Consider the following 16,600-nt stretch of genomic DNA (forward strand, 5'->3'; position numbering starts at 1 on the left):
TCCTGTCTGAGGGAAAGTGCATATAAAAAGATCCCTTGCTGCATTAGGAAATATGTAGTGGGTTTCCTCTGATGACTACGAGTCATAATTACCAAATGTTTGACATCCAATAGCCATTGATTAATTAATCAATGTGCTCTAGTGGTGTCATTAAACAAAACAAAACTTTTTTAGTGCCTTTGAGAGGCATAGGATTAGAAGGGCAGAATGGCAATTTCGAGGACACACTAGGGGCACAACGGCAAATTAATAAGATCATTATAATCATGAAGGCAAAAAAAAAAGAGAAAAAAAAGAAAGATAATAAAATAAAATTCATTGAAACAAATTTGCTGGAACCAGAAATTATTTTTCTTGTGCTAAATGGATCACTGTATACAGGTATTTATCATGTGTTGTTTGCTTACATAGGCTTGTAAGCTTGGTAATAAAAATTTATTAATAATACATATACATTAGACACATTGTTGGATATTAAATTGTGTTGAATGTTCACTGTACAGAACAATTTAAAACATTTTGCTTGTTAATCAGCCTTTTCATTGTTTACAACTTGTTTATTACTTAGGGTAAGTAACAAAACACTAATCAGAATTTTTTTGTAAAACAATAAAAAAATAATAAATATATATATATATATTTGTCATCATCGAGAACCTCATTATTTCGCTAAATGGACATTCTGGCAAAAAAACCCACCCCAAAATCTGCTTAAACTGAAAAGGGGTTTTGGTTTGTATAACCTGTATAGAAATAATATTAATTTTGATTACATAATGTATTAAAGTTAAAGTTTGTTTGGTTTAACAACACCACTAGAGCACATTGATGTTTTATTAGTCATTGGCTATTGGAAGTCAAACACATGGTCATTTTGAGTCATAGAGAGGAAACCCGCTACATTTTTCCATTGGTAGCAAGGGATCTTTTATATGCACCATCCCACAGACAGGATGGCACATACCACCATACCAGTCGTGGTGCATTGGCTGCAACGAAAAATAGCCCACCGACAGGGATCGATTCTAGACTGATCGCTCATCAGGCGATTGCTTTACCACTGGGCTGCGTCCTGCCCCACATAAAGTATTAAATGCAAAACACAATAAATGCAGCATTAATAAACTTATGTTTCCAGCCCATTCAATAACTGCTGTCAAAAATATTTGTTTGCAATAAACATAGGTCATTTTAGCAGGATGTTAGTAATAATAGTAGCAGAATTGATTTTAATTGTCATAAAAAATATATAAATATAAAAAAGGACATTGATCCCCGTCAGTTATTTCTAAATTCTAGCCAGTGCACCATAACTGGTATATCAAAGGCCATGGTATGTACTACCCTCTCTGTGGGATGGTGCATATAAAAGATCCATTGCTGCTAATTGGAAAGAGTAGCCCATGAAGTGGCAACAGCGGGTTTCCTCTCTCAATATCTGCATGGTCCTTAACCATATGTCTGACGCCATATAATGGTAAATAAAATGTGTTGAGTGCGTCGTTAAATAAAACATTTCCTTCTTCTTTGCCCGCTGGTTTTGAGCCCTGGATATACATCATGTACATGTACATGTATTATGATTCAAAAGGTAAATAATATGTATTAGGAACCACTCTGTAATTAGGTTTATGCAGTTAAATGTTTACTGCACTATAAGATTGATTGTATTTGAATTTACAGAAGAGAAGACTTACTGTCTGTGCTCAAGGCATACTCCATACACAGTCCGGCAGTGGGCTACAGCCAGGCTCAAGCCCCCATTGCTGGCGTCCTCCTCATGAACATGCCTGCTGAACAGGCCTTCTGGTGCTTCGTTGCCATCTGTGATAAATATTTGCCAGGCTACTATGATCCAACGATGGTAAGTGGTGCTGCACTTTCAGCTCGGTTGATGAAGACTTGCATGGGTTTTGTGTGATAGACATTTTCATGGTGACTGGTTTAAAGGCATTCAGTCACAAATGTCTGACCTAATTTAAAGGCCCAACACAGTATTATCTAAAAATATATTTATTTGATTTGTCCTTAAAGTAGTTTATTTAACCATCTACATAACCACCATATCCCACTTGTTATTGATATTTTGTAAAAAAAAAAAAATATAATCATGGTGATGGTCTGTAAAAAAAACCGGGTCGATTTAGAGTACAGACCAGCCCTCTATGTTAACTTTTCTGTCTTTAAGCCAGATGGTTCCTACATCTATTTTTAGGCGCCAAACAAATTTAGGAGCCATGTTTATATACATTGTACATATACACCATTGGTGCAAATAATAAAGGACCTTGAAATGCATGGTGTTATCAAAGAAATATAATTGTGCAATTTGCACTTTATGACAGGTCAGGTCAGAGGGTTTTTTAAGTGCATATTCAGAGCATGCTGATGTAGCGCACGCCTGTCATGGGCATAGGTATCAACTTTGCCGGCTTCTTCGTCCAGGAGAGGAAAAGGTTTGTTGGGGGTGGAAGAGGGATTTGTCTGCGCTAGCATGTGCAAGGGAGCACAAGCAGCCCAAAGTCGGTAGCAGGTGGGGGTGCTTTTTTGGGTGCTATTGAATTTGCAAATGTCCTGTAGAATTAGGTTTCGTCGAAAGTAAATTGGAGCTATTTGAGTGATTAGACTTAGTTGCCGAAATAGTTGGCCGAAAATTAGCTCTTGTTGGAACCTTGTCTATTGGGGGCCGTTGTGGTTGGTCTCCCATACTTTGCGCTTCGTACGTACGTCTGTTAACTTTTTCTTGTCCGGACCATATCTTGCATACAGATGCATACAGGACCATCAAACCTCACATATAGGAATAACTTGGGATGGCGGAGTGTCGCCTACTATTACTAGATCACTATGACCTACTTTTCATGGTCTGCTGCACATAATAGTAAATCCTTGTCCAGATCATATCTTGTATACAGGACCATCAAACCTCACATGTAGGAACAACTTGGGATGGTGGTGTGTCACATACAAATATACTCATCAAAAGAAGAAACGCAAAACCACATTGTCGTAACATTTGGAGAATTGATTTAATTATTGAATGGTGAGTCCGATAATTACCAAATGTTGCAGGATTGTTCACAATTCACTCTAGTCCATTGTGAGTAAGTGATAGGACACACCACCAAGGTCAAGGTCATCTGGAGTCAATACCGGGTGTGGCCTCCGCGTGTGTTGACAACTGCCTGGCACCGCCTGCCCATTGAAGCAACCAGAGTACGGATGACGTCCCGGGGGATGGTGGCCCACTCGGCCTGCAAGGCTGCTGCCAGCTCGGGCAGGGTCTGGGGCTGTGGTTGTCGCTGTCGGAGGCGTCGGTCCAACTCGTCCCATAGATGCTCAATTGGGTTCAAATCCGGTGATATCGATGGCCAAGGAAGGACATTAATGTTGTTGTTCTGTAGGAAAGCCGTTGTGAGACGTGCTGTGTGAGGCCTGGCGTTGTCATGTTGGAACACTGCGTTGGCGTTGGCCATAACTGGAACGATGTGTGGCCGGAGGATCTGGTCAATGTAGCCCTGTGCATTCAGGTTGCCCTGCACGTGGACCAGGTCAGTTCTGCCAGTGTGTGAGATGGCTGCCCACACCATGACACTACCCCCGCCGAATCTGTCCACTTCCTGCACGCAGTTTGCCGCATAACGTTCACCACGACGCCTATACACGCGACATCTTCCATCATGACGTCGGAGCAGAAATCGGGACTCGTCACTGAACCACACCTGTCTCCATCGCAGTTGAGGCCATTGTCGATGAATCTGGCACCACTGCAGTCGGAGTCGACGGTGTTGTGGTGTTAAGATGACACCTCGAACTGGACGTCTGGCAAGAATTCCTACCTCACGTAGGCGGTTCCCTACGGTCTGGTCGGATATCCTGCGCAAACCTGGTATTGCTGCGGCTGTGGAGGTGGCAGTAGTCAATCGTTCCCGAAGGTGGCGTACCCGGATGTAGCGGTCCTGCCCGGGGGTAGTGACCCGTGGTCGACCGGATCTAGGGAGGTCACGTGTTGATCCATGTTGCTGGTAACGGTCCCACAGTCTGGAGATGGTGCTTGGGGACACATGGAATGCCCTGGCAACGGCCGTTCTGGATTCGCCTGCGTCTAGTCGGCCGATGGCATTGTTTCTCTGCGGTTCACTGAGACGTGGCATGTCCTGGATTGTCAACTGTCGGCCAGATACAGAGGCCAGGCAAGCGAACACCCTGCACTTTTATACTGTCGGTGTTCATGTTGCACGTGCAGACAACGCACGTGCAGTGGTGACATGGTTTGCACGTGGCTGCGTTTTTGCGAATATTCACATTTTGGAACTTTATTGTACAGTAGCTGCGTTTTATCGAATGTAACCGTGGGAATGTGTTTGGGACATGCAATGACCTTATATTCACAAAGCATGAACCGGTAGGAAACATAAAATCGGAGTTATAACCCATTTGTACCCTTTTGCGTTTCTTTTTTTGAAGAGTATACTAAGTTATAATTAAAACTGAAGGAAATGTTTTATTTAACGACACACTCGACACATTTTATTTACGATTATATGGCATCAGACATATGGTTACGGACCACACAGATATTGAGAGACGAAACCCACCGTCACCACTTCATGGGCTACTTGTTTCGATTAGCAGCAAGGGATCTTTTATATGCACCATCTCACAGACAGGATAGTACATACCATGACCTTTGTTACACCAGTTGTGGAGCACTGGCTAGAACGAGAAATAGCCAGATGGGGCCCACCGACGGGAATTGATCCTAGACCGACTGCACATCAGAACAGTGCTGTACCACTAAGTTACATCCTGCCCTCTAATTAGAATTGAATCATACCCGAAACATATTCATTAATATCTATGGTTTTCCATCAAACTGCTGACAGGTGTATCATGTACCACACTGGTACTCTTTTTTTTTATTTTTTTTTATCTTATCTTGCTGGTGATGTTAAATATGCATCAGAAGGTGAAAATGAATTTAATATATAGTTGGCTCTCCCCTCCCATCCACTTTGCTATCATCTTAAAATACCTATGTGTTTTTAAATCATTAATTGTAAACCATTCTATTCATATGTTTTTTTTCCTTTATAGGAAGGTTTCTTGTTGGATTGTGATATTTATGAAGGGCTGTTGAAGAAAACATCACGAAATATATACAAACATATAGTGAGTGACTTAAAAATGTGGCAATTAATTCATGGAATACATTTTTTAAATACATAAAAACAAATAAAACACATTTTGTGAGTAACATTATTTCTTTTCAGTTTAGCCTGATCTCAGCAAACAGCATATTCCCCCTATAAGTAGACTTGTCCGAACATCCCAACAGCCAATGGGATGGCTTAAAATCTTCCAATAACTGAAACTTCCTTCTTTTTTCTTCGCTGTTGCGGTCCAGACATCTTTTCTTGGCTCCTGTTAAATCTAAGCTACCTTTCTTTTTCTGTTGGTTTGTTGGAGTGATTTTAATGTGGATTAGTTTCTGCCACATTTGCAATCTAATTAAAATTAGCTCCACTATTACATGTGGATCTAACAGCAGCCCGTTGGAGCTCATGTCCAGTTGACCTTTCATTCGACCAATCAAAACCTTACTTGCGAAATCATGCCAGTGATTTGAAAAGAATTTGAAAACATTCGGGATTATGCCGAAGGTATACAAAATAATTCGGGTGAATTACGAAGTATGCCAGAAACTAATTTCAATATAAATTTTTATAAAAAATTTGTTTCAAGACAGAAAAAAAACCCTGTGATGGTATAGCCATAAAATCTATTTATACTAGTATACAATCCAGTTTATTACTGTATTTCTCCCCCTGTTTTTTCAATGTTAAAATAGACCAACAAGTTTGCCTATTGCATAAATAGTCTCGGCCGATATTTTTAGAATTTGTATGCTCCCAAATAACGTTATAAAAGGCGAAGTGTAATTGGTTGATTTTTAAATTGTTATTTATAGATGAAATGTCACCTGGACATGGGAGTCCATGCAATGCTGTTAGATCTACTGGCAAGACCAGTAGAGCTAATTTTAATCAGATTGCTACATTTGTTCTTGGTTATTTTAGCTTTATTTGCTTAATATCACTTTTTATAAATGTTATTTTTCAAACATTTTGCTTTAGTCGTGTGTCTTTCATCAGCTGCCATTTTGTTTTTTCTTAATGACGATTGTGTTACTGTTTAATCGGGAGTCATCGACTCCATTATGGCTGAAGTATCTTCATGATATATGAGTCTTCAACATTTCATGGCGAATTATTTTTTAATCATATAAAATCATAGAAATAGTGAATTGTTTGCATTACAGTAGTAATTATGTATGTATTGAAGTAGAAACATGTTTATTTTAATTTTAAATTTTTTTTAGTATTAGGTGAAATAAATATCAAAATAGATTATTTATATGCACATGAAATCATTTGTATAATTTTTGTTTTCCTAAATATTCTAGGATCTTAACCACTGCCTGTATGCACTTTTATATGTACTCAGTTTGACTTTGAATATTGGTTCACCATGCTCCACAGTGGAACAAAAGTTTATATCTTGCACTCTGGATCATATGCATAAATGCACCATTTTGAATTCAAGATGGATGCCATTTTTACAGAAAAATGAAATTGAAATGATTATAATTAATGATGCAAGCAGGCCTCCCCGCTTCCAATTCTCTGTGTGATTTACTCAGGAAAAAGAAGGAAGTTACAGTCACATGACCGGAACAGGAAGGTGTGCGCAGTAGAATAATTGTAGGCCATCCCATTGGCTGTTGGGATGTTCAAACCAGACTACTATCCTTAGGGGAATATGCATTTGTTGAGGACAGGTGACGTATCTATAAAAGAGAAAACACCTCAAGTTTTCTCCATTTGTTTAAATGCCATCGGTACCGCCTTTGACCTACAGCAATTCATATTGCAGCTGTGCCACCGTTAAGTTCAAGCCTTGATTTAGACCATCACAACTTTTCCGAAAAAAATGCTTTCTGTGCCAACTTTATTTTTTTACATTCACAAAAGAATGAAATATTTAGAACATCAGGTATGGTTAACCAAATATTCTCAAATAGTCAATAACCTAAGTCATGCAAAGGGAGTAAAATGTTTTGAATGTGCTACTGTAATGACATTAATGAAATGAATATTAAACGAAAAGGTATTTTGTTTTTTCCACAAATATTTTCAGAAAAAGCATAAAATAGAGCATTACAGTTATATGATGAATTGGTTCCTGTGTGTGTTTTGTCGCAGCCTACCATGGGATTGTGTTTTAAGAATATGGGACATGTTTTTATGTGAAGGTAAGTTATAGTGTGGCTCTTTTAGTTTTAAATTTAATGTTTTATCTTTCATCCATCAGCACAAAACTGATCCTTATAGATCTGTGTTGTCTCACCTTGATGAAAGGGAGATATAGCCCAGTCTAGCCCAATTAGGTAGTTATGGATTTCAAATTGGACACTGCATTTCATGTACTTTGCCAAATTTTAAACAGCTGGGTCTGTATTTATCAAGAAACTTAAGTCATAAAAAAGACTTCAGTCAGCTAAAAATACTTAGGGCCTAAGTATTTGCAATTTTGACTTAAGTTCCATTAAAAAACATAAGACATTAATCAACCTACTTAGAGTTTAGTTTGGTCTGTTTTTGACTTAACTTTTAAGCCTCCTCCTGACCAGACTTAAGTCTCATATTTCCAACTTATTGGTAAAATACAAAAGCGAAATGGATGCCAGACATTTGGTATTGTCTACACTGAAGATTACAAGTGGTTTTTTAATTATATTTGTGAAAGAAAGGTTTGGTTTACTTAAAGAAAGGGACAAATAAGGCATTTGGCCTGGTATGCATATTCAACGATATATAATGCACATTATTTCTTAATATCAACAAGTATAATCGTATAGTTAATTAATAAAACGGTTAAATGTGACGGCTATTATATATAACGGGCGCAGCCATTTTGTACCATCTCAGTGAGTATGCCCTCTGGCGAGCTGGTGGTTACGTAATACTTAACACGTAACGTCAGGAATGAGCCTTAATTAGAACTAGAGAAACACAATCTACCTGGTTTTTGCGGGATGATAAATAGTCATACATTGCAATGTTCTGTAATAATACACATCCCAGTAAGCCAGCAATAAGTATATCCAGCACATTATATATTATTTTTCAATACGAAATAAAATACCATTGTCAAAGTGGCTACACAACAAGTCGAAATAATTAACAATGTTTTGTCCATGCATTAACCTACGTACTGAAATGATACACGGAGTGTTTTCTTAGTTAATTGGTCTATGCTGTTAGTTGCATCTACCTGTGATTCCTGATTGGCAGGTGTGTATTTGATTGGTAACCAGATGAGCCAATTAATTGACGCTGTCTAGACACATACATACCCGTATTGTGGAATATTACCTGTCGCCCCTAAAATGGTAATGGACATGGTTTATTACTGTAAATAGTTCTGTAAAACTATTGATTAAGTAGACTTTTCCATCTAAAACCACAGAACTGACCAATTACATAGTCCCAAAGAAAAGAAAATTATCGTGGGTTGTCATTTTTGCTCCAACGTGGCATATTAATAGGCCTAATAGTGTACATTTTTCCTTTGGATTATTTAACAGCCAAAAATACTATAACCCCATTTTGTTCCGTTAATGCAACTTGAAATATATTTAGTTAAATAGTTTATTATATTATTACGTCATTTATGCTGTTTTACAAGTCAGGTTAATCAAAGAGTAGCGCCTTGTCGAAAATTACTGCTTTTGTTTACACTGTACATACAGGAGATGGCCAGGAGCTGACGTCACTTTGCCCCAAGCTATCCCACCAGACGTCACAAAAACAAAACAAAATGGCTGCCCCCAGTTAGCAGGAATAATCATGTTTTTTTATTAACTCTAAAATTACGCGTTTTTCATTTGCTAAAGAGTCAGTATGTGTTGGTGTGGTATGCATCTTTCCAACACATAAGGCTCTTGTTTGAGTTGACCCTACCTTTAATTACAGTGAGTATACAACACAAATTGCACAATAATGTGTGACAAACTGTTGTTGTTTATGCATAGACTATTTCCTGTTTATATAAAATAGCATAGCAGTTACTAACATATTTTCAATATTGTTTTAGCAAAATAAATTGGGATAAATTTTACATAATATATGTTGGTGTAAAACTTACAGCCACTTTGAAAAAACCCAAACATAATTACTGGTTATATTGTAGCGGAAACTAAACATGGTCAACATTTATTTACTTTATCCATTGTACTGATTGTAGTGTCAACAGCAACAAAGCATTACTATATTCAGTGGCGGATCCAGAAATTCCATTTCGGGTGTGGGGGGGGGGGGGCAAATGACATGAGGTGGAATGACATGGGTGAGGTTTGGAAGAGCATCGTAAAAAATGTTTAAAATTATAACTCGCAAAATTTGGGGGGGGGGGGGGGGCGAGCCCCTGAGGCCCCCCTAGATCTGCCTCTGATATTGTTCATTTAAGTTGTTAAAATCCTATGGTGTGATCAACATTTACCGTTATTTTATAACCACCAATAATTAAATTTCCATTACATTCATTACAACATAACGTCATCCCATTGATCCAGACGTACATGTAGCAATGAGTTTGTTCAATTCTCGATGCACGAAAAAATTACGTTGTCAGGAAACGTCATATCTGATGACGTCATTTTATATGGGCAAGTTGTCTTATTGAGCGTTATTGTTTTTAACCTAAAAAATAATTCAAAATAAAATACACGAGTTTTAGTGTTATTATTAGTAAGTATGTTTCAAATTTAATTATAAGTATTGTCTGTTATTTTGTTTATCTTCATCTAGGTATGAATAAAATAAATCATCTGCAAACTTATGTGAGAAAGGCTTCGCTGATTCACACAATTTGCAGATGATTTTTTTTGTTGATACCACAATGAACGTAAAAGAAATAACAGACAATCCTTAATTGAAAATCATCCCATGCAGCAGGCAAGGGCATGTAACACATGCCAAAATATGTCATGTGCAAAAAAATAAATAAAATGTTTACCTAACACAAATAAAATAGAATCAAGTACTTTACTCCCATTGCTACGGCTGGACCAATGAGATGTTATGTTGTAATGAATGTAAGGGAAATTTAATTATAAAGTACTATAAAGGTATGTATTGCAGCTTTTACATTTATATAAAACTGTAAGCTCATGGCTTATAAAACATCTAGTCTACAAGCTCAAGCTGAAATTATAAACAGAGTTTTATTGGTTTACGAGAATTTGACGTAAATGTATGGCCATCAGAAGAGTAATAGCCTACCTACATGTATACAGGCTTTCTGCCAGACGGTACAAAGGCTGAAATTATCTTAAAATCTTGGTAAATAATTTGATGTTTTTTTATAATGTTTAGAAAGATTACAAAAAGAGAAGTGGGCCCGTATTTATCAAAGAACTTATGTTTTGACTTAAGGAAGTCTTTTCTATTTATAAACATCTGGGGGAACTCTTTTTTTGTTTTTAAAAACGAGAGAAATATATTATAAAAAGTGTCAAAACAACACATCATTGCTTATAAAGATATGTATAAAGTTAATACATAACAATTTTGACTGAATTAATGTAGGAAGGCACACTTTTGCAACCTGAGGGCAAGATGTAGCCCAGTGGTACAGCGATCGCTCGATGCGTGGTCAGTGTGGGATCGATCCCCGTCTCGTTCCAGCCAGTGCACCACAACTGGTATATCAAAGGCCGTGGTATGTACTACCCTGTCTGTGGGATGGTGCATATAAAAGATCCCTTGCTGCTAATTGAAAAGAGTAGCCCATGAAGTGGCGACGGCGAGTTTCCTCTCTCAATATCTGTGTGGTCCTTAACCATATGTCTGACGCCATATAACCGTAAATAAAAATGTGTTGAGTGTGTCGTTAAATAAAACATTTCCTTCCTTCCTTCCTTTACTTTTGCAACCCTATAATGGTTAGATCAAAGTGTTTTCTTAGCACCAGTTAACACAGTTTGCAACATTAAAAAACAAAACAAGTAGCTTCCTTCAAAGAATGTGTACACTGGAACAATGTCTGATGTCACATAGTCACTAGCAGCCAGTGACATATATCTACCTTGCATCAAACCAAAACTTCTGTTTATTTTTACAGAAAAAAAGAAAAATATATCCACCAAATAACCACGTTATGAAAACATAGTAACCTGGGCCCGTGTTTATAAAACTTTTAAGAGTCCAAACTCAATCTCTAATGATGTCACACACATACAGTTTGTATGGCGTTGTCATTACATTAGTGTCTCACACTCTAAAAGTTTTATAAGCACCAGGCCTGATATTCTGCATTTATTAGCCAAATAGTAAATGTAGCCACGTTGTATATAAATGAGCAAACTATTGAAACGGCTAATTTGGCAATGTACAGTGTGAGCCTTGTGTTTTGAAAAGATACTTAAGTGATGTCTGTTGTTTCTTATAAACAGTTCTTCAAGTAAAAACATCACATATATTGTAAACTTGTGTTGACTGTTTGCCTTTTTTCTCATCAGGTGTGAAAGTGTTATTCCGTGTTTCATTAGCGTTGATGAAGATGGCATTGGGGGGCAAACTTAAACAGTGCACAAATGACGAATCGACACTGGCACAGCTTGAAAAACTTCAAAAGGGGTTGCTAGATCCAGATGTGATCATAGAAGAGGTGATTTATTAACTGCCTTCTGTGTAGCACTTTAAAATCCAGGAAAATATTATAATAATGTCTTCCATAAATTTAGTTTAGAAATGTTCAACATCCATGTTATTTCTGTATTACAGGCCTCTGAGAATAGAAAATTTGCATAAACCACATGTAATATTCACATGTATTTTATACTTGCAGAAAGAACCATGCTTCACCGTTAAGTAAAATGTCCCACATCCCATTTCTTAATCTCAGCTACAGACCAGTGGATGGTAGCAAAACAAAGTATCGGTCAATTTATTCATCTAGCTAGGGCAGCTAACATAATGCAGCGTAATTTACTTCTGAATCAATATTAATATGAAAAAAAACCTTGCAAAAAGAAACCCTTAAACATTTCAAATAAAACTCATTTAGATGTTTGCCACCTTACAATTATGAATATGAACACCTCTGGAAAGTCTGTCTGTATTTGAATTTTTTAGTTGGATTTTTTAATGAGTGCGCGTTATATGCACAAATACTAGTAATTTTATTGTTAATTCCACAGGTATTCAGTCTTGAGTGTTTGATGCAATCACACCTGTAGGAACCGCGATGGGGGGGGGGGGGGGGGGGGGAGACGGGGCATGTGCCCCCATTGAAGACAAAAATGTATGTTTTGTCCTGCCGATATATACTCTTCAAAAAAAGAAACGCAAAAGGGTACAAATGGGTTATAACTCCGATTTTATGTTTCCTACCGGTTCATGCTTTGTGAATATAAGGTCAATGCATGTCCCAAACACATTCCCACGGTTACATTCGATAAAACGCAGCTACTGTACAATAAAGTTCCAAAATGTGAATATTCGCAAAAACGCAGCCACGTGCAAACCATGTCACCACTGCACGTGCGTTGTCTGCACGTGCAACATGAACACCGACAGTATAAAAGTGCAGGGTGTTCGCTTGCCTGGCCTCTGTATCTGGCCGACAGTTGACAATCCAGGACATGCCACGTCTCAGTGAACCGCCGAGAAACAATGCCATCGGCCGACTAGACGCAAGCGAATCCAGAACGGCCGTTGCCAGGGCATTCCATGTGTCCCCAAGCACCATCTCCAGACTGTGGGACCGTTACCAGCAACATGGATCAACACGTGACCTCCCTAGATCCGGTCGACCACGGGTCACTACCCCCGGGCAGGACCGCTACATCCGGGTACGCCACCTTCGGGAACGATTGACTACTGCCACCTCCACAGCCGCAGCAATACCAGGTTTGCACAGGATATCCGACCAGACCGTACGGAACCGCCTACGTGAGGTAGGAATTCGTGCCAGACGTCCAGTTCGAGGTGTCATCTTAACACCACAACACCGTCGACTCCGACTGCAGTGGTGCCAGATTCATCGACAATGGCCTCAACTGCGATGGAGACAGGTGTGATTCAGTGACGAGTCCCGATTTCTGCTCCGACGTCATGATGGAAGATGTCGCGTGTATAGGCGTCGTGGTGAACGTTATGCGGCAAACTGCGTGCAGGAAGTGGACAGATTCGGCGGGGGTAGTGTCATGGTGTGGGCAGCCATCTCACACACTGGCAGAACTGACCTGGTCCACGTGCAGGGCAACCTGAATGCACAGGGCTACATTGACCAGATCCTCCGGCCACACATCGTTCCAGTTATGGCCAACGCCAACGCAGTGTTCCAACATGACAACGCCAGGCCTCACAAGCACGTCTCACAACGGCTTTCCTACAGAACAACAACATTAATGTCCTTCCTTGGCCATCGATATCACCGGATTTGAACCCAATTGAGCATCTATGGGACGAGTTGGACCGACGCCTCCGACAGCGACAACCACAGCCCCAGACCCTGCCCGAGCTGGCAGCAGCCTTGCAGGCCGAGTGGGCCACCATCCCCCGGGACGTCATCCGTACTCTGGTTGCTTCAATGGGCAGGCGGTGCCAGGCAGTTGTCAACACACGCGGAGGCCACACCCGGTATTGACTCCAGATGACCTTGACCTTGGTGGTGTGTCCTATCACTTACTCACAATGGACTAGAGTGAATTGTGAACAATCCTGCAACATTTGGTAATTATCGGACTCACCATTCAATAATTAAATCAATTCTCCAAATGTTACGACAATGTGGTTTTGCATTTCTTCTTTTGAAGAGTATATAAATAATATGAAAATCTGGCTTGTGCCCTCCCCCCAATACCCACTAGAAACTGTGCCCCCTCAATTAGAGATTACCCCCCTACCCCACTCCAGATATAGTTCCTACGCCGTACAGGCACCGGGCAATCACAGCTTTACTTTCGCTGCTTTGTCAGCTTTTAATTCATGTGATGTTTGTTTGTTTGTTTGTTTGTTTTATTTCATATTACACTGTTTTGCTCCAGTCCTATGTATTCTGCATTGTACGGGGGGGGGGGGGGGATTTAGCTCAGTCGGTTGAGTGCTTGCTTGAGGTGCTTGCGTCGCAGGATCGAACCACCTCAGTGGATCCGTTCAACTGATTGTTTTTTCTCATCCCAACCAGTACACCACAAGTGGTCAAAGACCATGGTGTGTCCTTTCCTGTCTGTGGGAAAGTGCATATAAAAGATCTCTTGCTGCATTAAGAAAAATGTTAGCGGGTTACCAAGTGTTTGACATCCAGTATCCGTTTATTAATATATTAATGTGCTCTAGTAGTGTCGTTAAACAAACCAAACTTTTTTTTTCTGCATTGTACATTACTTTGCACCCTCACTGTAGTAATACTAGTAACTCAGGACTTGTTTTCAAGTTATCAGGTGTTAGTTTTATATTGTTATTTGTAAGCATGCATGCTCACCAATTACAGAACATTGTATGTTGGTAGACTTGCAAAAGGCATTTCGTCCTTTGAGAATAGTGTACATTAAATTATTCATTACCATCATCCCTACCACCCCTCACCACCAACAGTATTCAAAACATTTTTAATATATTATTATTTTTTTAATTATAGCAAGGGTTAAGACATAAGCATATATAGAGATTATTATACAAGCTTGTGTGTCGTACTGATTTTACGAAACGAGTGTCAGGATTTTTGTATTGCTCGAGCGAGAGTGAGGGTAATACATGAATCCTGACACTCATTTCGTAAAATCAGTATGGTTCACATGCGAGTGTAATAATTTCTTTATTATCCACATTGTCTAAACTATTATTTTCACGAATAACAATTTAAGCTACAACCATGTCAAAATGTTTCAAACGTTACTAAAAAAGAGACGACGAAACAATGTCATTTTGAGAAATGACGTCATTTTGATAAGCGTTTATACTGGGGAAGCCACATTAAGTTGTGATGTCACTTCACAAAATGATGTCATTCGATGTGCACGTAAAATCACTATGACACACATGGGTCATACTGGTTATATTTCCTGGAATATCTTGAACTAAGTGGATAATAATGATTTATTATTATACTTTTATACCCATTTGAGTCACCACACACACACACACCTTAGACTTGAGCGTAGGCACATTAATAGCCGAATAAAAAAAAAGTCCCAACAACAGGGTGGTTGAAATTTTAATTCACATTTTTGTTATATTTGCCTGTGGTCGTTGTTTTAGAAGTATTTGGCACTAACATGATGTAGAAAAATTCACGGTCAAAATTTTAGAGTTGTAGTAATTTTAGAGGAATACAGTAGGGTATGCAAACAATACTTACGCAAGCGATGCACGAACAAAACTAAAACTATCACTCTCACAATTTTCAGAGGCCTGTAATAGGTTTAGTTTTAAGGTTACTGTATAATGACAATATAATTGTTAAATTAAAATTCTTTTTGTAAATGGCTAATTACAGCTGGTTTTCTAGGGGTTATTTTTAATTAATTCAGTTGTTTAATATTAGAGCTGCATCGAATATACCATGGGGCGAATGTGATACGTATCAAGAATATGAATAATTATGGTGAATTTGTTAATACTGTACTACCGTCAAACAACTCTCCAGTAAACAAAGATCGGAACTTATTTAGTTAGAAGGGTTTTTTCTTTTTTACTTAAACTGATCTTAAACAGTGGCATATTCCCTTAGGGATAGTAGTCTGGTCCGAACATCCCAACAGCCAATGGGATGGGTAAAATCTTCCAATGAGTCCTCTGCTTCCTGTTCCTGTCACGTGACTAAAGCTTCCTTCTTCTCCTGAAGTCGCTGTTTTGGTTTGGATGTTATTTTTCTTTACTCCAGTCAAATCTAAACCATCATGTTTTTTCAGTTGGTTTAGTCGAGAGTATTTTGTGTGGAATATTTCCTTCCACGTTTAATATATCTGTTTACAGCTTTATTTGGTTGAATTCACTTTTTTAAAGTGTTATTTCCAAACCTTTACTTTGTTACTTGTTTACCGGATGTTTCTGTTGACTTGTGTTTGTTTATTATCTTTATAGACTTAATCAATCAATGTCAGAGAGCTCTGGTCGAGTGACGAAGTCTTGCCTGAGGTGTAAGCGATTTATGGCTGGCAGAGATCTGCACATACTGTGTCCAAGCTTTTGGCCACCTTGTGACATAGCGTCTCGTTGTACCATATGTCGTCCTTTGGGTGACGACTATCTGTAGGTACTTGCTACACAGGCCAAGAAGTCAGGGCCAAGAAGTCAGGATGAGCGTCAGAATTGTCCCCACCGGTGTCGGGTGTCGGCTATTCAGCCTTCCATTGCTGATTTGGTCACTGAGGTCCTTCATTCCATACTTCCGGCGATGAAGGAGACATTGGAAACTTTGATTGACTTCAAGGCTCCTAGCCCAGAACTCTATGGCTCTGATGGCTGTTCTGGCAACGGTGTCGGCTCCCGGTTCCGGCCTCGGCCTCTGAGGCGACCCCTGTGACGGC

At 39.0% G+C, this 16,600-nt stretch overlaps 1 protein-coding gene across 1 annotated transcript in view; it reads left to right on the forward strand.

The window, feature by feature from the left end:
• Positions 1 to 16,600, forward strand: part of LOC121367847 (TBC1 domain family member 10B-like) — a 49,689-nt gene that overhangs the window by 18,732 nt on the left and 14,357 nt on the right. Inside the window, exons 5-8 of the mRNA XM_041492267.1 lie at positions 1,684 to 1,864; positions 5,098 to 5,172; positions 7,201 to 7,315; positions 11,585 to 11,733. Coding sequence (XP_041348201.1) covers positions 1,684 to 1,864; positions 5,098 to 5,172; positions 7,201 to 7,315; positions 11,585 to 11,733 — 520 coding nt within the window. The remainder of the gene's footprint in view (positions 1 to 1,683; positions 1,865 to 5,097; positions 5,173 to 7,200; positions 7,316 to 11,584; positions 11,734 to 16,600) is intronic.

The sequence above is a fragment of the Gigantopelta aegis genome, chromosome 3 (assembly GCF_016097555.1).
Source record: "Gigantopelta aegis isolate Gae_Host chromosome 3, Gae_host_genome, whole genome shotgun sequence".
NCBI classification, from domain to species: Eukaryota; Metazoa; Mollusca; class Gastropoda; order Neomphalida; family Peltospiridae; genus Gigantopelta; species Gigantopelta aegis.